General features: G+C 46.9%; 3 protein-coding genes across 3 annotated transcripts; 2 read left to right on the top strand and 1 right to left on the bottom strand.

Annotated features, from left to right (window-relative positions):
- The first annotated feature begins 154 nt into the window (after positions 1-154).
- On the top strand, positions 155-9025 carry IZUMO2 (IZUMO family member 2). Its single transcript, XM_028751723.2, has 7 exons — positions 155-443; positions 2136-2210; positions 2372-2458; positions 2812-2832; positions 5497-5577; positions 8624-8747; positions 8917-9025. The coding sequence occupies exons 1-7, from the start codon at positions 206-208 to the stop codon at positions 8957-8959; spliced, it is 669 nt and encodes a 222-aa protein (XP_028607556.2). The 5' UTR covers positions 155-205; the 3' UTR covers positions 8960-9025.
- A 1835-nt stretch (positions 9026-10860) lies between these two features.
- Positions 10861-17162, bottom strand: IZUMO3 (IZUMO family member 3). Its single transcript, XM_077918120.1, has 7 exons — positions 16705-17162; positions 16533-16610; positions 14716-14805; positions 12856-12873; positions 12645-12725; positions 12307-12397; positions 10861-10918 (listed from the first exon to the last, which is right to left on the bottom strand). Exons 1-7 carry the CDS (start codon positions 16928-16930, stop codon positions 10861-10863), a joined length of 642 nt encoding a protein of 213 aa, XP_077774246.1. The 5' UTR covers positions 16931-17162.
- On the top strand, positions 17116-23747 carry TEX51 (testis expressed 51; the record flags this gene model as incomplete). Its single annotated transcript, XM_028751732.2, has 7 exons — positions 17116-17380; positions 19759-19833; positions 20081-20170; positions 20366-20383; positions 21345-21434; positions 22206-22272; positions 22960-23747. Coding segments are annotated over 7 exons (846 nt in total), but the record flags the coding sequence as incomplete, so codon positions are not given.
- Positions 23748-26047: the final 2300 nt, after the last annotated feature.

The following is a 26047-nucleotide window of genomic DNA, read 5'->3' as shown; positions in this document are numbered from 1 at the left end:
GAATATCATTTGATGGAAACCACAGGATGCAAGAGGGCTCTAACCTTCGGGAGGAAGAACCCCCCCCCCCCAGACTGAGGTGTCCCTATCTGTCCTCTCCCTAAGCAAACCTAACCCTTGTCAGATGCCCCTTCCATAACTCGCCCCCATTGTGATGTCACTTCCTGCGGAACTTTGAGGCGCTCTCATTCCGCTTGGCTCCAGCATGCCTCCCCTAGGACCGCTTTTGCAGCTTCTGCTTCTGGCCTGGTTTCCCATAAGCCTCTGGGGCTGCCTGCAGTGCGACCAAAAGTTCAAGGAGAATGTGGCCAAGCTCCGGACAGAGGTTGTCCCGAGCAAGATCCAGGACAGCCGCCTCAAGGAGCGGGCCGAAGTGCTCCTCAGCGGTCTGGAGGGGAATTTCTTCCTGCACTATGCCACCAGCCAGTTTTCTGGCTTGGCAGGTATACAAGTTCCAGCTCTGCTTAAAGGCTCAGGGTCCACACTAGACAATCAGGGGGCCTGAATTTCATGCTGATCATCTGACTGGGTAGTGACTGCATGGTTCTTACCCGGGCAGCATGAGTCATCCAAGGCTATGTTCACTGCAGAAAAAATGTGATTTCTTTATCTAGTAGGGATGGAGGAGAGAGCAGCTTCCATTTGCATTTAATGCCAGCTGACCCAATTTCCCCTTCCCGAAACAATGCGTGAACCAAAGTGCAGCTTTCCATCAAAATTCACACTTCTCCAAATGTTGTGATGCAGTTAAAAAAAAACAATGGCACAAATGTGGGCAAACAGCATAAAAGTGCATATATTCCTAAAAGTAACCTTTTAAAAAATGCATTATGTTAGCAAGAATAATCTTAACGGGGACTTAAATAAAAATTACAAACTGACACAGAAACGTTGCAAAAATAAGAATCAAAAATGGTCGCAGCAGTGCATCCCTACCAGCTATAGCTGTTTGTGGATTGCAGTGTGAAATGTAGCTGTGCAAGGATGACAGACTGGCTACCGCCCATCACATCACTGATAACGAGCAACGTCTTCCCTCCCTCACTCTATCCACACCATTTAATGAACTTTTCAAAAAAAAAGACTTTTTTTGTGCATTTTTTCACCTGCATCACCTGAGAACTCTCCCTCTCCTTGGTGCACAAGAAATGTGGAGCAGTAGTGGGATCCTCCTGCTGGCATTCGCCAGGACAAGATGGGTGAGGTGGTGGCAAGCTTTTTTTTTGGGGGGGGGAGTTTTGGATTGGCAGCTGTTCCCCCAGCCCTGCTGGGTTGGTGGCAAGGTCAAAGGAGCTCCCAGGTCTGGTGCCAACCCAGAGTTCCCCCAGTGGCCTGGCTCCCAGCACCCATCTTTGCTTCACCGCATCCCCTTGGGCAGCAAAGGACAAGGACACAGAAATTAGAGGGAACAGGAGACCTGAGAGTGGCAGAGCTGGCTTCTGTGCTTGAGAACAGGATCTGCTTCTTCAACCTGCGGTGTAACACTCTGGCTGTGCACACACTCCTGTTTCCCTCTATGCCCAAAGTGCTCCCAGCGCTGGTTTGGGAAGCGGTGTACGCATAGCCACAACCCATATCTATCCTGTTGTTCAAAGTGTTTTTCCACCAGCCAGCTTTAATCCGAATTTGAGAAAAAGAATGACTTGGCTGCGTCTTAATCCAGTAATGTGTACACAGCCTGTCTGGGTATTTATACCCAAGTTGTTATCTGGAAAGATGCACAATGCAGCTCTGCCTGCCCTTCCCGACTCTTAACAGCTGCCTGGTATTCTTGAAATCCCTCTGCCCTTTTCCCCTCCCAATTGTTGCTCTCTGCATATTCAGGCTCCTACAGTCTACACAGCATGGGTAGACAAACTAAGGCCCAGGGGACGGATCCGGCCCAGTCGCCTTCTAAATCTAGCCCTCAGACAGTCCGGGAATCAGCGTGTTTTTACATGAGTAGAATGTGTGCTTCTGTTTAAAATGCATCTCTGGGTTATTTGTGGGGCATAGGAATTTGTTCATTTTCTTTTTTCCTTCAAAATATAGTCCGGCCCCCCACAAGGTTTGAGGGACAGTGGACCGGCCCCCTGCTGAAAAAGTTTGCTGACCCCTGGTCTACAGCCACCCTTTTACTCCCCCTTTCCCCCTAGTTAAGAGCAAAGTTGACGCCCTGATCCACGAGGCGAGGTTCAGCACGGAGAGTCTGCTTCAAACCCACCTGACAGGTGAGGATACCGACTCCTCTCTCCCTCAGGTGCCCTTTTGCTGGGGTTGAAGCTCCCAGGGCCTCATTTGCCAGAAAAAGGCCTCTTGGTCATTTACAGAAGGAATTTGTAGGGTGCTCCCGATGTTACACACATCCTATTTATCTCGATCTACCCCCAAGACCAGGCTCTGTTGGATGAATTGGTTGAATTCCGGAGGAAAACGACTATGAAGCTCAAGGAAGCGTTAAAGGAACACCAAATGAAAGGTAGCAAGTCTCCCCCAATTCCATGTATTATTTTATGTATTCTGTGTTTTTATGTTGTGATTTTATCCTGTGAGATGCCCTGAGACCTGAGGGTATATGGCGATATGATGATGATGATGATGATGATAATAATAATAATAATAATAATAATAATAATAATAATAATAATATAGATTTGAACGTTGTGCCAGGAAAAACTCCCTGCTTTATTGCAGGGTTCTGTTGATTGTATCGACAGGAATATTTCTGCCCTGCGGTAACGCTTTGGATGTGGAAAGAAAGAAATCTGGGGATAATAGAATATTTGGGGCATGTACACTCATTCTCGGACTCTGCTTTTCTTCCCCTCACAGCTTGCGACAAATCTGCCTGTGGTGAGTTCATCTTGTTGCCTAGCTGGGTATTAAGAGGAGGGGAACCCGGCAATTGAAAGCAAATGAGAACTGTTGTGGTTCTGTGGTGGGGACACATAGCATGCGGCGTGGGAGCAGCTCAAGGAAGCCAGAGTCTCTCGCACGCACATGGGCCAGGGAGGTTGAGGAGACTCTCTCCAGTTCTGCTGTTAGCCGTGTTTGGGCCTCAGGAGAAGAGTAAAGGATGAAGAGAATAGAGGGAGGATTGCTAGGAGGCCATCAATACAGCAGGAACAGGGAAACTTTGTGATCCCAGGGGCCGCATTCCAAAGTGGGCGACCTTCCAGGGGCCACACACAATGTGATTCTCAACTTTGCTCAGCCGCGCACAAACCAGAGGTCTCCACATGTACCTCTCCACATTCAGGGAAGCAAGAGGCGTTACTGCAGTTTAAGGACACATTCGAGCAAAGTAAAAAAAAACAAAACCCTGGAAATGTTAGAGGAGGGTATGGAGCAGTCCAGTGACGGGTTTGGCCTTGGGAGATTTCTAAGGGTTAGACAGAGGTGTGGATAGAGGGCTGCATTTGCCCCCTGGGACTGACGCTGCCAACCCCGGCTGTAAAGACATTTATGAAAGCAATGGATATATTGTCAGGGCTGGATTTAGAAGAAAGACAACCAAAAGGACTGGCTTACAGGGAAGGATTAGGGGGCATTTGACTCAGGGGGTGGGGGGCATCTATCAGAGGCAATTGATTCAACTACCCACCCAGCAACTAAAGAAAATTACTGCCAGCAGTTCATCTTCATCTGTAAAACAGACCCAAGTTTTGCTAGTTTTGCATTAATTTTTGTGGGTGTTTTTAATTTGACGGAATAATAACCTAATCAGTGCCATGACTGAACAAAGAGATGCCCAAGATTCTCTTCACATTCACACCCTACATGGCTTCCCTCAAACAATTATGGGAGCTGCAGTTTGTGAAGACCCCCCTCACAGAGCTTCAGTTCTCAAAGTGGTTTTCAAAAAACCAGTCTCTCTTCCTAAGGAGCTCTGGGAACTGTGGCTCTGTGAGGGGGACAGGGGGACAAACTGCCGCTCCCAGAATTCCTTGGGGAGGGAGGCCATGACACTTTAAAATGCTATCCTTGTGCTTTAAACGTATGGTTTCAAAGCGGCCTGGGCCTAGACTGGCTTGGCTCCATATGTAGGGTTGCCATATTTTGAAGAGCAAAAAAGAGAGGACAATATGACGGCCGTTCAAAGCAAATAAAGGCCATAATGTAGCACCCTGCTTGTGGTTAACGCTTAGCTGGAATGAAATATTCAACGCAGCAATAGAGAAATTAAAATAATAATTTATTTGTCAGACAAATAAATGAGAGGCACAGTGGTATATGGTTACCAAGCTCTGGCCCGGGCTCCTGCCATTATGGCCAGCACTTATATTCCCTTAATCCAGCCCCCTTTGCTCCTCCTGTGGCTGCATCTGTCCAATCAGCCTGGTTGAAATTCCTATTGGCTGCCTGCTATATCCAATCACAAAAGATACACCCACATCCTCCTGTCCTTATATGGAACACAAAGAGTTATATATTGTTACATCTATAAATGACAAATAAGTAGTAATATATCTTACATGTGTCTCAACAAGGAATCTTAATTACCAGCTCACCTCTTGCCCTCCTTGCCCTATTGCCTTCTAAAACAAATGGTTAATCTTAAATTTTTATCTTAAACATATGTCAAGGATCTTGAGTTTCACATCAACATTGAAAGATCTCCTTCATTTGAAGGTTTCTAAACAAATGCCTGACAACTATATATCAGGAGTGCTCGATGGCGTCTCCTTGTCTGGCAGGGGGGCTAGGCTGGTGGCTGACTTAATTTCAGGATAAATACAACTCTTACAACTATATGAAATAAGAATCTAGCATTTCTTAAATCCTTTGCATAATTACATCTATGCCAATATATTTAATACATAACATATATAGCTTTTTAAAAGGAAAAGAAATCTTTGCAGAGTAAAAGGATCTCAATTTAAAAAGAAACAAGGAACAGCTTTTAAAACGCTTCCCAAAATACCAGCCAGCCAGATGCTTAGCCTTTTTGACCTTTAGGCAAATGACTCTTTGTATATTGAGAGGCCGAATGGCAAAACCTTACTATTTACCTACCACTTTTACAACTTAGTTGTACTCTTCTCAGCCTTTTTATGACCGCAATAAACCAGGGGGCCCTTTGCTTGCCAGCTGCTTGCTGGAGCCGCTTGCTGGTTTTCTACCTTGGAAGAAACATTATTTTTAGAATTTAGGAACCTGATCAAGATATAAGCCAATATAAGTCTTGATTAAAAATGCAGTCTATATTCAGATGCCACAATATGTCTCACATTTACCCCTGAAAAAGAGGAAGTGACCTGGAAAATGAGGACACATAGCAACCCTATGCAGCCATGCACTGCCCAAGACACATAGAAAGATCCTGCCCCCAGTCTTGGGAATTTTGCAAATCCCTGGACTGCAGAGTGTTGGGACTGGATGTAGTGGGCTTTGCTAAAAGATTAACATCCTGGGTTTTGTAGGATTACATTGATACCATCCATATTACTCTCTGGCTGGTGTTTCTTCACATTTTCTCTTTCTCTTCCTCCGTTTCCCGAACTCCTGATACCTCAGGCTGGCTGAGCTATAAAGTGCTCAATTGCAAAGGATGCCAAGAGACCAGTGCCGTCTGCTTGTCGATAGGCCAGTGCTTTGGTAGGTAGAAAGAGGAACGATACGTTGGCCTGGGCAGTGTGTCCACGAAGGAGTTTGCGTGATATGTGGCAGAGAACGTGGGGTCTGGGTTTGCGTGTGTGTCAGACCCACTGACGTGTTTCGGGTGTGGCCAGGGTTAGGTCCCACCAACCGCAGGGTCCCAAGGCAGTCTGCACAAGCAGATCATGAGAGCACAAGCAAAAGCAAGAACCCAAAGGTTACTCACCAGGATCCAGCAGAGGAAATCCAAAGATAAGGTAGACACGGCCCAGCACTAATATGAAGACATCATTCCAGCAGCCCTCTCAGCCTGGAGTTAAGCAGGAGGGGCCAGAATCCCACCCACAACATAGCTGTAGATTCGTAGAACCAAGCAGAGGGCCTTCTTGGTAGTGGCGTCCGCCCTGTGGAATGCCTTCCCATCAGATGTCAAGGTAATAAACAACTATCTGACTTTTAGAAGACATCTGAAGGCAGCCCTGTTTAGGGAAGTTTTTAATGTTTGATGTTTTGTGCTTTTAATTCTGTTGGGACTAGGGACGCGGGTGGCGCTGTGGGTAAAACCTCAGCGCCTAGGACTTGCCGATCGTATGGTCGGCGGTTTGAATCCCCGCGGCGGGGTGAGCTCCCGTCGTTCGGTCCCAGCTCCTGCCTACCTAGCAGTTCGAAAGCACCCTTAAGTGCAAGTAGATAAATAGGTACCGCTTTATAGCGGGAAGGTAAATGGCATTTCTGTGTGCTGTGCTGGCTCACCAGAGCAGCTTCGTCACGCTGGCCACGTGACCCGGAAGTGTCTCCGGACAGCGCTGGCCCCCGGCCTCTTGAGTGAGATGAGCGCACAACCCCAGAGTCAGTCACGACTGGCCCGTACGGGCAGGGGTACCTTTACCTTTACCTTTAATTCTGTTGGGAGCTGCCCAGAGTGACTGGGGAAACCCAGCCAGATGGGCGAGGTATAAATAACAAATTGTTGTTGTTGTTGTTAAATTTCTGGAAGAAGTCCTCCTTGGGAGGAGAGTCTTGCTCACAAGGAGTCCATTTCTGAACGTGAGGATGCTGAGCTGCCTTTTCCAGTGGCCAGCGGTCCTGAGGGCTGGAGAGTCACTCTGCTTCTGAGGCAGAGCTCCCCTCCTGTGGGGTGGGACCCCTTACAGGCTCCCCTAAGAGGTCCAGGCTTCTAGATGGCCCTGAGGGGGAGCTCCAGATCCTGATCTGAGGAGGAATCCTCTAGCAAGGCATGACACCCGCTTGGGGCCATTATCTCCATCCCGCAAGGAGGGGAAGGTGAGACGTAAGATGAATTTGTCCCGTCATGTAGGAACAGCAGCAACGAACTCTTCCTGTTCAGCCCAATTCGGTTCAGATGGCCTGACACGGAAGGTGTAAGAAGCTGCCTTGATGGTCCAGTTTGTTTTGCTCTGCTTCCCTTCCTTGGCCAAAGTGAAGTGGTGGAAGCACAAATCCCGACTCTAGGCCCAAATGCTGACAGGAGCCCAGATTAGGATACAGGTTTCGCTTCCGGGAGAATTCATCGGAAAGGTGTTACTCTGGGTGGTGCCATGTGATACCATGTCCAGAAGAGGGCAGCACTTACTGGGTGGCCCATGGGCATTCCTGCACAAACATTAAGCAGGGAGTTTTTGCAGGCCTGACTGAAGAAATGTCAGAACTGAAAGACAAACGGCCTAATCTGAATTTGACATGGAAAGATGATGAAATCAGTATTTAGATAGGACACATGTGGGCTTCTGGGTGCTCCCCCTATAACCGCTGACCAGGGCTGATGGGAATTGGAGTCCAATGACACCAGGAGGGCCAAAATCCCCCCCATTCCTGACTTATAAGCGCTCCACAATATATTGTCTGAGAAAGCTTTACCACAGTCTTATAAGGTAGGCCGCTGTTCTTAGCCCATGTTGCAAGTGGTGGCCTGAGAGGCCTATAAACAATAGATTACGAATTCCCAAGGTATCAAAAAAGGTTATTTATGTATGCCACTACTGTAGCTCGTGAAAAACAAGCGAAGTCCCAGCTAAAGAAGATTGGCAACTTAAACTGATGGAATATGCACAGCTTGTGGACCTAACATGTAGACTAAGAGAACAAGAAGAACATACGTTTACAGAAGACTAGAAAATGTTTATTGAATACATGGAGGAAAATTGTGTCCACTTGAAAATGTTGGCAGCATAAAGATAAATTCAACAGTGTAAATCAGTTTTGATGGATGTAATAATGGAATACTGAATGCTTTAGTTTATTTAAAACATGCAAGTATTTATCTTGTGCAAAATGAACCATGGAAAGAGAGGAAGGGAAGTCATTGATATTTTAAGGTTGTCTAAGTGAATATTCTAAAATGTAAAACAGAAATTTAATTTAAAAAAATTAAACACCTCCCCCCAACCCCACAATGGATTACATTAAGGCTGACTAACAAATGCATGGCAGATTTTATTTTATTTTAATTACAGGCCTCCTTATCTACAACCCAGTCTCTTATATATCATGATATATATTTTTCTGTGTTGGGACTAAGCACGAACTGCATTCTTTTATGGAGGTCTCCTGTTTCAAGACTCATGACTGTGTATGGGAAGAAAGAGATACATTTAAAGCATATAAAAAAAACCACACAGACCCCAAATCCTGGGAACTGCAGTTTACCCCCCCCAAAAAAAACCCCTACCATTCCTGCCTCCTAAACCTTCTACAGTTCCCAGGTTTCTTGGTGTACGTGTATGTGATGTACTTTTTTCAAAACAAAAAAAATTCCTTCCAGTAGCACCTTAAAGACCAACTAAGTTAGTTCTTGGTATGAGCTTTCGTGTGCATGCACACTTCTTCAGATACACGAAAGCTCATACCAAGAACTAACTTAGTTGGTCTTTAAGGTGCTACTGGAAGGATTTTTTTTTTTTTTTTTTTTGACTATGGCAGACCAACACGGCTACCTATCTGTAGCTGGTACTTTTTTCAGTGTGCTTCGAATGTATGACGTGTGCTCAGCCTAAAACACTGAATAATCTGGGGTCTCTGCATGCAGTGGATGCCCAGGAACGCCTCTCCCTTCGCTTTGGAAAGCCCATAAAGGACCCCGATATCGCCAAAAATGGAGTCGCCGTTGTCCTGTGTATGGGTGGACTGCTCTTCGTGGTGATGATAGGCGTGTGAGTATAAGCAATAGACCTTCCTGTAGCTCAGAGCCAGCTGCACTGCTCTCCCTCTCCCAGAAAGGGACCTTGAGGCGGGTTGGGGGAGCCCCAGAGGCAACTCACTCAGCACTCCTCAAAGGGTTAGGGAGGGTTTTGGGGGGCTCTAACTCTCTTTTCCCCCCAGGATTATCAGGTACTGGAAAAACCGGCTCTTCTTGTACATTTAGCAGAGATCCGCCCCTTTTCTCACCCGTAAGGAAAAGGTCCTATTGAGCTTCCCAGTTGTGAAGTCTGAAATGTGGTCTGCATATCTTCATTGTAGCAACCTCCAGAAATCCTTTTTTTGCCTCCAAAACTAGTGTTTCTGCTTCTGGCTTACACCTCTTGCCCTCCTATCCTCTTCTTATCCCTCATAGTCACAAAATAAATACGCACAAACACACCCTGATAGTTGTTTGTTTCTGTCCTCTCTTTTTGGACTGCAAAGATCTGGCTTTAATAAAGTCTTCCTCATTCCCTCCAGCCCACAGACCAAGGTGTTCAGTAGGCATGAAGGTGGAATTCCATTTTGTTTGCATTTTAATGAGAAGCTACCCAGTTAATACTTCCTGAACCAATACGTGAACTGGAACAGACACCTGTCCTTTGAAATTTGAACTTCACCGAATTTGCAGCCAAAAGATATGTCCAAAAATGCATTATATTAGGGGGAAATTTTAGTGGAAACAAACAAACAAACACAAATGCACCATATGCTTTTGATGCTTGCAAAAATATGTGCATTAATCAAAACTGCATACAAGAAAGTTTTTACCAAGGCAAATTTAAAATAAGATACTGATGAATTTTCAAGAGTTTTTTTGTTGTTAACTTGCAAATTGCAGTGGAAATATGGAGAACTGAACTGAAGAATGGAGAAGTGAGAAGCTTGATTGATTGATTGATTGATTGATTGATTGATCCATCCTTACTGTCTAGACCAGAGCTTTCCAAACTGTGTTGTGACACATTGGTGTGTCAGCTGCAATGTGTAGGTGTGTCGTGTGAATGCTACCCGTGCTCCTCATGGGGATGGAAGTTTAACCTTCACTTTCCTAGTAAAACTGAATTACCGTATTTTTTTCGTTTATAAGACGGTGCTTTTTGCTTCAAAAAAATAGGCAAAAAGTGGGTGTCTTATTGAATGCAGAAGAGGGACGTGTGATTAATGGTGGCAGCAAGCAAGAGATTAGCAACGGCGATTAGGCAGGCGATTGGTGGCTGTGGCGAGGTGGGCAGACAATTGGCAGCTGCAGTGAGGTGTGCGATCGGCAGTGGCAGGCAGGTGGGTGAGCGACTGGTGGAGGTGACCTCTCCCACCCCCCAAAAGCTAAACAACTTAATTTCTTAATTTAGCGTCAAAAAAAATAGAGGTCATCATATACATGAGGGCACCTTATACACTGAAAAATATGGTATTGTGTTGCAAAATGATGCATGTCTAAAAAGTGTGTCAACAACGTGAAAAGTTTGGAAAGCTCTGGTCTAGACAGTCTGCCTGCCCTCCCAGATCTTCCTAAAATCCATCCCAGGGGCTTGCAACTCTCTGTGCAGAGGAAGGTGACTGAGATGATCAAGGGCCTGGAAACCAAGCCTTATGAGAAACAGTTGAGGGAGCTGGGTATGTATAGCCTGGAAAAGAGGAGACCAAGAGGAGATGTGATAGCCATCTTCCGATATCTAAAGAGCTGTCACTCACATGGAAGATGGAGCAAACTTGTTTCTTCCTGCTCTGGAGGCTAGGGCCCAAACCAGTGGATTCATGTTACAAGAAAGGAAATTTCAACTAAACATCAGGAAGAACTTTCTGACAGTAAGAGCTGGAACAGACTCTCACAAAAGGTGGTGGACTCTCCTTGCTTGGAGGTTTTTAAGCAGAGGTTGGATGGCCATCTGTCATGGATGCTTTAGCTGAGAAAATCCTGCATTGCAGGGGGCTGGACTAGATGACCCTCGGGGTCCCTTCCAACTCTATGAAATAAGAAGCAAAGATGTTCTTTTCTTCCAAGTGCAAATATTTGTATTTGGTCTAACCAGCAGAAGCCCACAGATGAGGGGGTCCTGGAAGGGTCCAGCAGCCTCTAACGCCCTAAAGGCGCAGTGCTTTTCGCAGCATCTGCTTCTTATGCTTGACGCACACCCAGTACCTGGAAGTGTGGGAAGTGTGGTTAGTGGAGGCGGAGAATCTCCTGGGTCTTCTGGGTCCAGAATGGGGCCTGGTCTACACATGGAGGCAGAATGAGGTGGCAGAATGCTGAGGTGGGGGAGCAAACTATATCACTTCAGACTGCAGGTGGGAGATGCCATTTCTCTTTTTGAGGCTGTGCACATTTAAATCTCATGACTTCTCTCCCCCCCCAAAAAAAATCCAACAAAGTGTAGGTTAAGGATGCTGGGAATTGTAGTTCTGCGCAGGGTAAACTACACTTCTCAATATATTGGGGGGGGGGAGTCAAGTGCTTTAAATGCGTGGTGTGTTCACAGCCTTAGACGCTCCTCTGCATTTGAACTCCCTGCAACACAAATCAGAGAGAAAGGCTCAAGACTTGCCCCCCCTTTTTTTGCTGCTTCTTGCTACAATCTCAATATTCTCCAATCTCACATGGCTGCATATGGAGCGACTGGTCAGCATTTCTCAAACATTTTGAGAATCTGGAATCCTCTGTATATGCAAATACCTGCACACACTGGGGGGGGGGGCGGACCCCAGTCAACTAACTTTCCTAAATAAACAGAAAGCAGAAATTAAGCATGTATTAACTCTGCTTGGATTTGAATATCCTGTGTCCATCAATCAAGTTTTCAATATCTTTTGGAAATCTGGTGGCAAGAAAGGAGAAGTAATAGAAATGGGTAGGATATTTACTCTGGAACCTTGAGGTCCAGAAACTACCATATTTTTCGCTCTATAAGACACACTTTTTCCCTCCTAAAAAGTAAGGGGAAATGTGTGTGCATCTTATGGAGCGAATGCAAGCTGCGCAGCTATCGCTGAAGCCAGAACAGCAAGAGGGAGAGCTGCGCAGCAATCCCTCTTGCTGTTCTGGCTTCAGGGATAGCTGTGCAAAGCCTCTTCAACAACATTTGATTCAGCATATTTTTTTCCTTGTTTTCCTCTTCTAAAAACTATGTGCGTCTTATGGTCGGGTGCGTCTTATAGAGTGAAAAATACGGTAGATTTCTTTAAAAAAGGCAGCCAATGTTCTTAGAAATCTAAATTCCACACCACATTCTATGCTTGCACTCCTTTGAAAGGCCACAGTTCAGTAGTAGCTTCAGTAAGCTCTATGGGTTGCAGGCAGTCCCAGGTTCAGTCAACAGAGTCAACAGATGTGGGTCAAGTGAATGGGAGCAGCTGGCAGCAAGAACTCCTGGGTTCCTTAGGATGGGAGAATGATGGTCTTGTGTACCACAATAGGGTTGGTGCCCAGTGGCTTCTTTGGGAAGGAAGGCAAATGCCGGTCAGGAAACCTGAAAGTTTGGACTCTCGGATTCTACGGGAAAGGGAGGGAACTCTGCAGAGCCATTTACTCACACAAGAACAATTGAGGTCACCAACACAGACTCGCAAACAAAGAAGAGGTAAAGAACAACTTCATTATATTCTGCAAGGCGTCTGTCTTCCACTAGGGGGCAACAGAAACATCCTTTTAGCCTTTTGCGTTTGGCCGGGATGAGCAACCCTCTCTTATCTTGCTCCCTGGTCCAGCCACCCAAATGGTGGCTTTCAAATGGGAACAGGAAGCGAGAGTTACAACACGTGTTGGGAGCCAGTTCTTAACAGCCAAGAGTGGAGGCACCAATGGCCACTTTGTGCACAAGTTTGGGAACAGAAGGCAGAAGCTGGAAGCCCCCCACCCACCTTGGTCTTACCTCCACAGAGCTCTCCATCAAAGCATTGGGTGGCGATGCGTAAGCAGGTCCAGCAGTCCAGGACAGGGCCCTCCGTCACCGCTGCAGAGGGAGGAACAAGGCAGGGATCTGGGGGGCCTCGCTGGTGCATCCACTTCCAGTCCAGGAGGCTGTGTGGGCAACTTGGGGGGCGGAGGAAGGGCTCTGATGGGGGAGGGAGTCTGATACTTACTGCAATCCTCAGAACAAGCTGAAGGGTGAGGGTGGAAGAAAAGAGAGAGGCCTGGTTTAGAGACCTAAAACTCAGACAGAGGGAGTCTCACTTAGCTGGCATGCAATTTACAATTATGTTGTAATATATAGAAATCTGCCGTTATTCCCTTATGGGGGACACAAGAGCCCTTATAGAGTTCTTTGCAGGTTCTCCATCGGTCGGAGAAAATAACAGAGGCCAACCAGAGAATATTGAGAAGCAAAGCAGCTAGTGAGCCTGAACTGTTGCAACAGGGTGCCCCCTTCACACGCAGGAGAAGGAGGACCCCAAACTAAGGTGTGCCCACCCTTATATAGACATTTTAAATTGCCAGCCCTGGAGCCCCAGACCACCCCCAGATACATCATACCTACATCACAGAAAGGGCGGTCTACAACAGAAATCTGAGTGCGTTGTTTACCTCCTCTCTGGCAGGTTACTTATTAATGCTTACTTGATTGAATACCCTGGGGAGCCTAGCCAGTCTTTTGTAATGATAAATACTTAGTTCCTGAGCCAGGTCACAGGCTCACCCTATTCATACACAGACATACCCTTAAGGCAGGATTTGTGAATGAAAAGACAATGGGGAGGCTTTTTCATTTTCCCTGACCTTGCAGAGAAATCATTTGGTCAGTTTGGGAGTCAGAATGGTTTCAGGGCTGTTTTCTTGTTTCTTCCTTGGCAGGGCGTTGGACTCGATGGCCCTTGTGGTCTATTCCAACTCTATGATTCTATGATTCTTGTGCTGCTTCAGACATGTGGTTTATATATTTATGTACATGTTTTGCTTGGTACGTTTATTATATATATATGCCCTTAATTTTTTTATTTCAATGTGCAAGGAATCAACTCAAAGTTTGGCACATCCTAACCCACCTCTGCCTACCAGGGCCACAGCAATTCAGTTCCCCCTTTTATAACGAAGCTCTTCCTCCAAGTGAGCACGTTCTGCCCAAAATACAAATAGGTATATTTTAAATCTACGTCTGGCGCAGCAAGTCACCTGCTCTTTTCTTGCTCCCCCATCTGCAGACCTCACTGAACTGATGATGTTTAATGCAGGAAGTTGTTACACAGTCATTATTCTTGCGTTTGTTATCGTTCTGTATTTAGCCGTATATTTTTATTCCATAGGTTTTATTCCTGGCCATATCTCCAGGGTCAGGGCCCACCCTCTCCCAGGCACTTTGCATGGTGCCTGCAAGGCCCCATCTGTCAGCTGAATTCCTTCAAATGAATTTGGCCTTGAAAGAAGTTTTCTCTTGTAGTCAATAGCACAGGCTGCAGTGTGCACTTTATGGTAGTGATTGTGTGTGTGTCAACAAACGTTACACCATTCTGCAAATGTGCCCGTGGTCCTGAAAGGATTGACAGTCCCTATCCTCTACCATATATTGTTTATCTGTTTGCTATATCCATTTGGGCACCTCTCAAGATAATGTAACCAAATTTTGCATGATGGGTCCTGAGATCAAAGCAGGAGCAGGTTTTTTGTCTAAGTTTGGACATAATTGCATGCCATCCTTAATCAGGATTGTGGACTGAATCTTTGAAAACTGCATCAAATTTAACCACGGATTTCGAAAGTGTGCCGATTTTGACCGCTGATTTAGAAAGCACACTGATTTTGTTTCTCATCATTTCTGAGCAATGCTGGCTACAAGACTGCCAGTAGCGGTATTTTATACATAGGGAGAGGGCACCCCTGGCCCACCCTGAGCCCCAACCCTGACCCCAGGATTCCCGGATAAAGGGGGAAGTGAAGGTCAGGGCAGTGGGTTAGAATAAGAGGTGCTGGGGCCTTTAACTGCCCTGGTTTCCCTTCCCGATTGGTACCGAGGTCGGCGAATTTCTCCAGCGACTGTTGCAGGCGCCTTCGCAGAGATACCCGGAGCTGATACAGAGAGAGTTGCCACAAGAAGACGCCTGAGGAAGGAAACAGAGCTTAAGGGTTGTTAGAGGGAGATAATTCCTAAGATGCTGGGTTAGAATTTTAGCTTGGCAAAGCTGCACAGCACATAAAAAACCTGACCTCTCAAGTTATATTTAGGATTAGGGTTAGTGTTATGTACTGACTTGAATAGGATCCAAACTGTAGCAGTCTGATTGGTCCTAGAACAATAGGATCCAAAATGCCAGCAGTCTGATTGGTCCTAGAACAATAGGATTCAGAATGCAGCAGTCTGATTGGTCCTAGAACAATGCAGCAGTATGGTTGGTCGGCAGGAGCCACCCAATCCAGCTCCAGATAGAAGTGAATCCACAACCTGATTGGCCTACAGGAGAATTCCGGAATTAGCCAATCACGTGCAGCCCATTGTGTAAATAATGTATATAAAGCAGATACTTTGAGGGGACTTTCATTCCCTCCTCACCACTATGAGCTGAATAAAGAGCATGAGTATATTTCAGTTAGGAATATACTTGGAATTAATTCTGTCACTAAAATATCAATCCTGGCTTTGTGGGCTTCCATCAGTGGCTTATCTGGGTTTCAGGCAAGAGTCTCTCCCAAGCCCTTTCTGGAGAAGCAGGGGACTGAGCCCAGGATCTTTCACCTGCAAAAATGGATCTCTGCCATTGAGCTACAGACCTGCTTTAGGTCTGGGATCAAATGAGGGGTCCCCAACCTTTTTGGACCCATTTCCTTTGGAAATGGAAGGAACGGTTGGGGCACCAAAAATACCCATTTCACACACAAGAACTGGCAATGCTCAGAATCCCCTCCCCCACAAAGTGAAACACATACGCCCTAAACAGCAATAAATAAATAAAATTAGGGGGCAAGGGCCTTAGCAAACACAAAGAGGAGGCTTATGAGGACCCATAGTGTCATGCTGGGGACTTGGGTTAGGTCGTGAGTGCAGGATATCAGAACTTCAAAGCTTAGGAGAACCACCTAAATATTTGGGTGGTCTCCTCACCCCACTTCCTATGCTGATTGAATAGCTTTATGAGATTCAGCGTTTAAGTAGGACTGGGGAAATTTGTCCATTTTAGTTTCTCTCTTTTTCTCATTTTTCCACATTTCCATATCAGTTTGCTTTTTCTTTTTTTTTTAAGTCCTCCAGAAAATATCTCAGCATTTTAGTGTGATTCCCACCCCCACCCCCAGCATACACCCATTTTTGTGCTATTTTGCCTCACATAAACATTTTGGCAAAGCAATTTCCCCATGTAGAATGCATTTCGGTATGCTGTTTTCACTAATATATGCATTCATGTGGAACGCCCTCCCATCAGATGTCAAGGAAATAAACAACTATCTGACTTTTAGAAGACATCTGAAGGCAGCCCTGTTTAGGGAAGTTTTTAATGAATGATGTTTTATTGCACTTTTAATATTCTGTTGGGAGCCGCCCAGATTGGCTGAGGAAACCGAGCCAGATGGGTGGGGTATAAATTTTATTATTAATTATTATTATTATTAACAACAGGCAAAATTAACCCTAGCTCATGTGTCTTCCCACAGATTATTTGGCTGGCGAGCTGCATTTCAGGATTTGGAGAAGTGCGAATGTGGGGAGACAGCTGTGTTTTCGTAGGCGTAAAATAGGTTAAGTACTGCAAACTGCATCAAATTTCTAACCTACAACCCAATCCCAAATGCAATCCCATACCCCCAGCTCCTTCTCTCCTTCCCCCCAGTTCACCTTTCCAGGTTTTGCTGCTCTTGATGTCCCTCAACTGACTAATGACATCTGATTTGATAGACATCACTCCTCGGACATCTGCAAAAGAGACATTTGTGGCTGTAACCTCAACCCTTCTCCACCCCGCCCCAGATGTTACAGCCCTGCCGACGCTTCTCTGCTCAGTTCGCACCCAGCACTCGCTCGTGCATCTTTCGGAGGAAGGTGCCGTGCAGGTCAGCAAAGGCCTGGATGTGCCGTTGTATGAGGGCGGGTCGGTCGGGAAGGTCGGCTGGGAGCGTTTCCAGCAGCAAGGTGGCCACAGAATCCAAGAAGCGGCGGTCACACTGAAGGCAACCAGCCACCGCTTGGAGGGAGAAGAGCCAAAGGGGGAACACCAGCAGGAACTGGGGTGCCATTGCCTCTTCCCCTACACTGCAGTCGGTGAAAACACTTCCGTGAAGTCAGGTACCACTGGAAAGGCAACTACCTCCATGACACATGGAAACGTTGCCAAGGAGAGAGAGAGTAAATAGATGGTGCGTTTGGCGCTAGTCTCTGTGATGCTACAACAGGAAGTGATGTAAGAAGCAGGTGAGGAGCTTGGCTCGGAACAAGCACTACCCTGAGCAGAAGCGGCTCCTTTGTCCTGGTTCCTATGGCCAGGATATCGCTGCTCGGCTGGCTGGCCTGGTCCCTGCCTGTGCAGCTGGCAGCCACATGCCTCCGTTGCTGGCCAGATGCCATTGTCTACTTCGGCTACGACTCCTATTTGCTGCTTGGCCAGGACTCAGAGGCCACCAAAAACCTGGGGAAGCTTTTCATAGGCAGCGCTGAAGACCTCGCCGCCTATGGCAGACACTATTTGGGTACAGAATTAAGAGAAGGCGCAAGCAATGTCCATCGGATACTAGGGAGGAGCTTCTCCACGGGGATGCAAAAGGTCCCCGTTTCTGAACCTCCAAATGGCACATTATCCAGCTCCCCATTTTATTTTATTTTACAATCTGAGTGGGTCGAAAGCCTGGAACTTACTTATTTAATTACAGTACAGTGGTACCTCGGGTTACATACGCTTCAGGTTACAGACTCTGCTAACCCAGAAATAGTACCTCGGGTTAAGAACTTTGCTTCAGGATGAGAACAGAAATCATGTGGCGGCGGCGCAGCAGCAGCAGGAGGCCCCATTAGCTAAAGTGGTGCTTCAGGTTAAGAACAGTTTCAGCTTAAGAACGGACCTTCGGAACGAATTAAGTACGTAACCAGAGGTACCACTGTACTGCATTTATTTTCTCCAAGGAGCTGAAGGTGGAGTACATGGTTCTCTCGCTCCGTGTTTAGCCCCCTACAACTCCCCCAGCGAAGTAGGCTAGGCTTCTGACCAGTCAGAAATCCAAGACAGAGGCCATTCTGGGTCTGAGGAAGCACAGCTGCAGTGGGATAATACCCTGAAAAGTACAAAGCTGTTGCTGATTTTGCTAATGACTCAAATGGCTGAAGAGAACAGGTGTCGCCCCTGCTTGCCATGGGGAATCTGTGGCCCCCTAGATGTTATTGGGCTCCAACCAACTCGCATCATCATCCCCAGCCTGTGTTGCCAATGGTTATGATCGCTGGGAGTTGTAGCCCATCAGTGTTGTGGGGGAGGGGTCACAGGTTTCCCCCTCCCTGGTCCAAGTAACCAAAGAGCCCATGGTCTTGTTGAGCACAATGATAATATGCAACTCTGCTCTGATTAAATTCACCCACATAGATTTCTCGGTTGTCACTGGCTGCAGTGAGCAGGAAGAGTTGGGCAGCAGAATATCATCTGGCGAGGGGAGAGGAGGCCGAAGTTATAGCAGTGGGCGGAATGGATTATGAAGACAAGTTGAAGCCATCTGCTCCATTTTGTATAGCGTCCCTATACAACACCCTGTGTGCAGCAATCTATTTCATTATTTTCATTTGGGTAATTTATACAAGGCTTAACATTTTTGACGACACCTAGAAGCGGCTTACGAAATGCCATCAGATGCTACAAATCAAAATACCGTCAGAGCCATTATTAAAGTCCGTATTTTAAAACAGCACAGTCGAAGAGGATTTTCTTATTGGAAGCACTTTTGTAGTTGGAGTTTCAGGGATGCAAACTTCCATATGGAACCCATACACCACAGCAGACTTGGCACCCACTTTCCCTCCCACAAGCCTTGAGAATGCGCATGGGCCTCCTACATGCGACTATACGTAGCGTCATTTAGAGCACATGAAAACAGTGTCCTTAAGAACTGTCAGGGTTGCTCAGGGGCCTCCCCAGGGCTCCTCAACAAGATTGGGAACGGCAGATGAGCTACCATTGCTGATTTCCCATTGGAACCTGCACCCTCGGGGAAATATTTTAACATATTCCAGGGTGCCGTCTCAGCAGGAGGCAAAGCCAACATCTACCTGGCCTGGTGGCTTCCCTGATTAGACTGGGAGTGCCACAGAAGTAGCCCCAAAATATTCAGGGATGCTCAGGGATCCCAGGCACGCACACAGGTCCTTAGCAGACAGCAGGCACGTAGAAAGGATTCCTGCAGTTAGGGGTGTGTTTCTTCCTCAACTGCCTCACCTGCATGCACGGTTTGTTGTTGTTGTTTAGTCGTTTAGTCGTGTCCGACTCTTCGTGACCCCATGGACCAGAGCACGCCAGGCACTTCTGTCCTCCACTGCCTCCCGCAGTTTGATCAAACTCATGCTGGTAGCTTCAAGAACACCATCCAACCATCTCATCCTCTGTCGTCCCCTTCTCCTTGTGCCCTCCATCTTTCCCAACATCAGGGTCTTTTCCAGGGAGTCTTCTCTTCTCATGAGGTGGCCAAAGTATTGGAGCCTCAGCTTCAGGATCTGTCCTTCCAGTGAGCACTCAGGGCTGATTTCCTTAAGAATGGAGAGGTTTGATCTTCTTGCAGTCCATGGGACTCTCAAGAATCTCCTCCAGCACCATAATTCAAAAGCATCAATTCTTCGGCGATCAGCCTTCTTTATGGTCCAGCTCTCACTTCCATACATCACTACTGGGAAAACCATGGCTTTTACTATACGGACCTTTGTTGGCAAGGTGCATGCACGGTTGCCCTCACCCTTTCTCGGTCCTAAAGGCCAGGATTGCTGAGGCATTCAAAGAACACCAACTTAGGTTCCACCGTGTGGGAGGGTGTGTTCAAAATGGAGAATTAGGAAAGATTCAGGTATCACTTTTTTCGGTTTGTTTCCTCTGCAGAACGGGAACATATGGAGCGTGAGGCTGGGACTCTCTTTCTCCACCTTGAAGAGATTATCAAGAGGAGTGGGAAAGGTAGTTGTTGTTGTTAGCCTGTCCTCCTCTTCCTTCCAGACTTGCCTGCAGCACAACTACGGTATGTCAGGGAGCCATTGATTGCCATCACAGTAGCTCCTAACGCACACACAAAATACCCCCAAACCCTCCTTCTCTCATTCCACCCCTTGGTGGACCCAATTAACCAGGCAATTGATCAGGCACTAACCCTTCTGCTTAACTCAAAAGCCTTGGCTTCTATTGACCCATTTCTCTTTCCCTACAGATCATGGCAGCCTTATGAGGGAGGCAGAGGAGGAAAAGAAGAATTTTGTCAAGCGATTGGAAGAGGCATCTAAGGCCTTTGTGAAGGAAGGTAAGTGCTTGAGGGCAGAACCTCTGGTCAGAGGCATACAGCTGAGGGAGAACGTGGCCCACACATCATGGAGGTGACAGGGTTTTGGAGGTGACCTGTTGGGTAGGGCAAGATAGGGCCATGGAGTCCTGTGAGTGGGAAGCGATTGCCTTTCTCTAGTGCTCATGCCTTTGTTTTTCTCTTTTATATCCACAGTCTGCAGCCTTTCCTGTGGTGAGTCCATCTGTCCAAACTAGAGGGGCATCTGTCTGGCCATATGGTGTCTGCTGCTTTTTTTTTAAAGTGTCCGTTTTGTGTGTGTGTGTGATGCCAGTTATAAATGGTGGATATCCATTCCTCGCAGCCCCAGGAAAAAGAAGGTAGTAACCAGATCAGGAATAAATGAAAACGATCTCATCCAGGGATTGTGTGTGCAAATGCAGGTTGGCACTGTTATCCGTGTTAGTGCTTGTGAAGTCAAAGAGGAGACTTTACTGGTTATTTAAATTCATTGCCAGTTTTGTGCCCTTGAGTTGGTTCAGGCATACCACCAAACCATGATTTTCACTAAGCACACACTTAGATTTGAAACTACCATGTCCACACGTGCAGGGAAATAAAAAACAACATTATTATTATTATTATTTATACCCCGCCCATCTGTCTGGGTTTCCCCAGCTACTCTGGGCAGCTTCCAACACAATATTAAAATACAGTAATGCCTCAAACATTAAAAGCTTCCCTAAACAGGGCTGCCTTCAGATGTCGTCCAAAAGTCTGGTAGTAGTTGTTCTCTTTGACATCTGGTGGGAGGGCGTTCCACAGGGCAGGTGCCACTACCGAGAAGGCCCTCTGACTGGAATAATTCCAAATAATGGAAATAATGATTTGGGTAGTTTCTTGCTGTCCCCTGAAGAATATCTAGCTGCTATCTGAAGCAGCAGCTTCCAGGACCGGATCAGCATTCCAAACCATGGTTTGTTGGTTCATAGGTGACACCAAACCTTAGGTTTCATACCACGTTTCAGCTCCTGGTTTAATGGTCGTTCTCAAATCATAATCTGCCGACTTGATTTGGTCCAGACATCACAGCAAACCATAGCTTGGCATGACATCTGAATCAACAAGAGATTGGCAGAATGTTCAAAAGAGGTCATTGTCTAATGGAATCCCCTTTTCCCTGACATTTCCACAGCCAAGTCCCGGTTCCGACCCTACGAAGTGGCACAGTGTTCAAACTGCCAGCTTATCAAAGTTTCCTGCCTTGACCCCTTTGTATGTGCAGGTAACTTGTCTTTCTATACCTCTATCCCTCAACGTCTCCCTCCAGTCACAGCATCTCTCACTACTCTCTGTACATGTCAGTACAAACGTGAGAGCCAACGTGGCCTGGGGCGCTTCAGCTGGAGCCTTGAACACCCTAATTGGGGCCCATCTCCTTTACTTTTGCCTAATTTGCTCTGTAGCTATCATGTTGACATTGGGGCATGTTAATAATCCTTAAAGGTAAAGGGTAAAGGGACCCCTGACCATTAGGTCCAGTCGTGGCCGACTCTGGAGTTGCGGCACTCATCTTGCTTTATTGACCGAGGGAGCCGGCGTACAGCTTCCGGGTCATGTGACCAGCATGACTAAGCCGCTTCTGGCAAACCAGAGCAGCGCACGGAAACGCTGTTTACCTTCCCGCCGGAGCGGTACCTATTTATCTACTTGCACTTTGATGTGCTTTCGAACTGCTAGGTTGGCAGGAGCAGGGACCGAGCAACGGGAGCTCACCCCATCTCGGGGATTCGAACCGCCAACCATCTGATCGGCAAGTCCTAGGCTCTGTGGTTTAACCCACAGCGCCACCCACATCCCTTTTAAGAATCCTTACCTTCATGCAAAAACGGCACTTGGCGGTTTTCTGGTGGTTTTCTTTGTCCAAGCGCAGTGAACCTGTTTTTGGCTACAAGTGCCCTTAGGATGCTGTTGATGCAGGTCTTCACCATGGTCCCACCTTGGTGTCTCAAAACTTCTGCCTTCTCAAAAATGTTATCCTGTTCCTTTTGCACAGGGCCCAATGTTATTGCAGCAGTGCTGGTGCCACTTCTGCTCTTGCTTGGTATAGGAGCAGCATGGTGGTAAGTTCATGAATATTTAGTCTTTGTGGATACGTGTAATTTATTCATTTTTTTTTATTTTTTATTTTTGCAAAACCGTAGCTCAACTCCAGGGCAGGGAGAACTGGGCTACACAGCAGAGTCTTAGAATAGCATCAAAAGTATGGATGGGTAAATGTGGTCCTCCAAATATTTTGGATCTTTGTTACTCCCATCAGCTGCATCCAGCATCACTGAGAGCCCAGAGGGATGTTGGGAATTGTTGTCCACGGGTTCTCCACCCCTGGCTTAGGGGAGTGAGCCAAGGACTCAAAATAGCCCTCGTTCAAACCTGTTCCATACCATGAAGGTCACACCCATGCAGTTCCTTTCAAGCACATGGCTTCCCCCAAAGGGTTCTGGGAACTTTGGTTTACCCCTCACACAGCTCGTTGCCAGGATTCTCTGGGGGAAGCCATGTGCTTGAAATGTATGGGATGGATCAAGCTGAAGTCACCTGGCAAGACAGCTTGAGCCTCAATCCTCTTTCTGCGGGAGACAATGTATGCAAAACCCTTTGAACGTTGGAAGCACTTATTAATTAATTAATTAATTAAAATTAATATTATTATTATTCCATCAGCTTTCACTGGCTGCCTGGGAATGAGCAGCAAAATTAAAACAGATGTCTTGCCATGCTCTTAAGGCAGTTCCTCTCTTTAACCGCAGGTATCGCCGTCGCAAACAGAAGGAGCAAGGAAAAGACAAGTCTTCAGGAGATGAGGACAGCTCAGAGAGTTCTGAGTGGAGCTCCGATAGTTCAGAGAAGGCGGATGCCAATCCAATATATGCAGAAGTTCCAAGCACCCCCATATATGCTAATGTCCCAGCACATGCTGATGAACCAACATATGCTAATGTTCCAAACCCTCCAGAATTCACCATCCCAAGCCCTCCACCCTTTGATTAAATAGTTTTCAATGGTGATTTTCCATCAGGTCTGTGCTTGCAACATCACTCCCTCTTAGGGCATGAAGTGACGACTGCAGCACCAAAGACAGCCACGCATGTGCAAATGAGGGATAAACAGAACCACCAGTCAAGACAGATCTCCCAATGTCCACCCCAGATTTCAATGGGGACAGCTCACACATTCAGTCATCCAGCTTGTTGTTGTTGTTTAGTCGTTTAGTCGTGTCCGACTCTTCGTGAGCCCATGGACCAGAGCACGCCAGGCACCTCTGTCCTCCACTACTTCCCGCAGTTTGGTCAAACTCATGCTGGTAACCTCGAAAACACTATCCAACCATCTCGTCCTCTGTCGCCCCCTTCTCCTTGTGCCCTCCATCTTTCCCAGCATCAGTGTCTTCTCCAGGAAGTCTTCTCTTCTCATGAGGTGGCCAAAGTACTGGAGCCTCAGCTTCACGATCTGTCCTTCCAGTGAGCACTCAGGGCTGATTTCCTTAAGAATGGATGCGTTTGATCTTCTTGCAGTCCATGGGACTCTCAAGAGTCTTCTCCAGCACCGTAATTCAAAAGCATCAATTCTTCGGAGATCAGCCTTCTTTATGGTCCAGTCATTCAGCTACTGAGGAGCAATCCAGCAAGGTACACGAATGTGTGAACCAAACCTTAAATCGCATGTGTACACTTGGCCCAAAGCAAACCCCATGTATCCTGTCTAGTCTTGAGACCCCACCTCCAAGGTCTTTCCATCAAGAAGTAGGTGGTGGTTGGATAACTAAGGTTGATTATTCAAGGCTATCAACCATCTTTGGGGCAGTACTGATATGGCCCATTTTTTCCTAAACCAACCCAACCCAAAACTGATTACAAACTTAGCTTGCTTATACATTCACTGGGTTAAGTCAAAAGGCAGGAGTGGAAACAGGCAAGTTATGGCACAATGAGTGGATGGAGGGGTGTGCAGAGTTAATGGCAGAGTTGCTCTCTGGTGGGTGGAAGCCATGGTTATAGATACAAGCTACACAATGACCTGTGAATGATTCAGGGTTCCAAGCACTGGGTGTAGCTTGAGTCATGTGGATTTCCTCTTCCTGCAGCTGGCAAGTTTATATCAGAGAACTGCTGTAAAGTAGCTGTTAAGGATTTGTGAGCCATAAGGTTTCAAGTTCATACCTCAAAATCCACCAGCCCCTCTGCGACTCAGATAGGCTAATAATATGTGGTCTGACCTTATTAAAGGTAAAGGGACCCGACCATTTGGTCCAGTCACAGACGACTCTGGGGTTGCGGCGCTCATCTCGCTTTACTGGCCGAGGGAGCCGGCGTACAGCTTCTGAGTCGCGGCCAGCATGACTAAGCAGCTTCTGTCAAACCAGAGCAGCGCACGGAAATGCCGTTTACCTTCCCACTGGAGCAGTACCTCTTTATCTACTTGCACTTTGTGCCTTTCAACTGCTAGGTTGACAGGAGTAGGGACCGAGCAATAGGAGCTCACCCCAACACGGGGATTCGAACTGCCAACCTTCTGATCTGCAAGCCCTGGGCTCTGTGGCTTAACCCACAGCGCCACCCGCGTCCCTTGTAACCTGACCTTATTAGGTTGCTGCAAATACTTAGGGTAGGAGTGGGTAACCTGGGGTCCTTCAAGGTGTTACCGGACTCCAGTTCCCATGAGCCCCAAGCTAGCAAGGCCACGTTTCAGGGATGGGAGCTGTAGTCCAACAATATCTGGAAGGCATGAGTTTGGGGCAAGTCTCTCTGTATTGCAAAGGAGTGGCTAAGGGGCAAATCCAGGATATGAGAAAGAATAAACTTGAGAGAGGAAGCAGCAGCTTGGTGCCCTTGATCTTGAGGCCTTATTTACATAGGCGACAGAATGAGGTAGCGGAATGGGTTGTACCACTTTGAATTACAGGTATGCGGAACGGAGGTTGTTAGAAAAAATATATATATTCCCACATGTAGACAGAATACAGCACTAGCAAGCAGGAATGGCTAGATGCTCTCCAGCTAGCTTGATTTGCAGGGACCTTTATGGATTTTAAACAAGGGGGGGGGGGGAGATATAAAAATACCACCCACCTGACGTAGAGTATGCGTTGGTTAAGCCCAGGCTACCACTTCAGTTTGGTTTCATAGGTAGGCCAAGGCTCTTCTCCTAACAGACAGCAAATGAGCATGGCTGAAGCATCTATATGGCGGCCGAGGAAGGCATCCTGCAACACTCCTGGGTTGAGAATGCTAGCCAGGCTGTCAATTATGGAGAGGGGAAAAGGTGTGGAAAGGGAATAGCCTTTCCTCTAATTGGGTCCAAAGGGACTTGCTGCCCACACCCAAGGCATCATCCCTTCCCTGAATGGTTACATAATACATGCTTGCAGGTTATTTCAAGCCACTGCCCCTTTAAGGTGCCAGTATGAATTGCTCCCACATCACAGGGAGCATAATCATTCAGCCCCCAAGCCCACCTTGCGCCTTGTCGTATGCAGAGGAACCTGATCTGCTAACAGAACCAGCCTGCAGCACAGACAGGGCCATAAATCACTCACGAGGCAATCCAGTGGCCCATTTTGCCCACAACAACCAGTGCTACTTGAACCCAAAGCACCCTCTCAAGGTCCCAAGAAATACTGGGAGGAAATAGCAAACCCTTGTAAGACTGCGAGCAAGCACATCCAATCTCAAATCTTTTGTCTGTATACACTTCCAATGCACGCTGGACAAAATTAAACCAGATTTTTCTGGGGGGGGTGTGTGTGTGGGTAGAGTGGGGTTGGAGTCTGGAAGGAGCTTGCCCACTCAGATCTCCGACACCTGGGGAGCCCCACATTTGGTACCCCCATCTTAGCCA

The sequence above is a fragment of the Podarcis muralis genome, chromosome 13 (assembly GCF_964188315.1).
Source record: "Podarcis muralis chromosome 13, rPodMur119.hap1.1, whole genome shotgun sequence".
In the NCBI taxonomy this organism is placed as follows: Eukaryota; Metazoa; Chordata; class Lepidosauria; order Squamata; family Lacertidae; genus Podarcis; species Podarcis muralis.
Note: the sequence above shows the minus strand (reverse complement) of the source record. Positions and strands in the feature narration are given on the sequence as shown.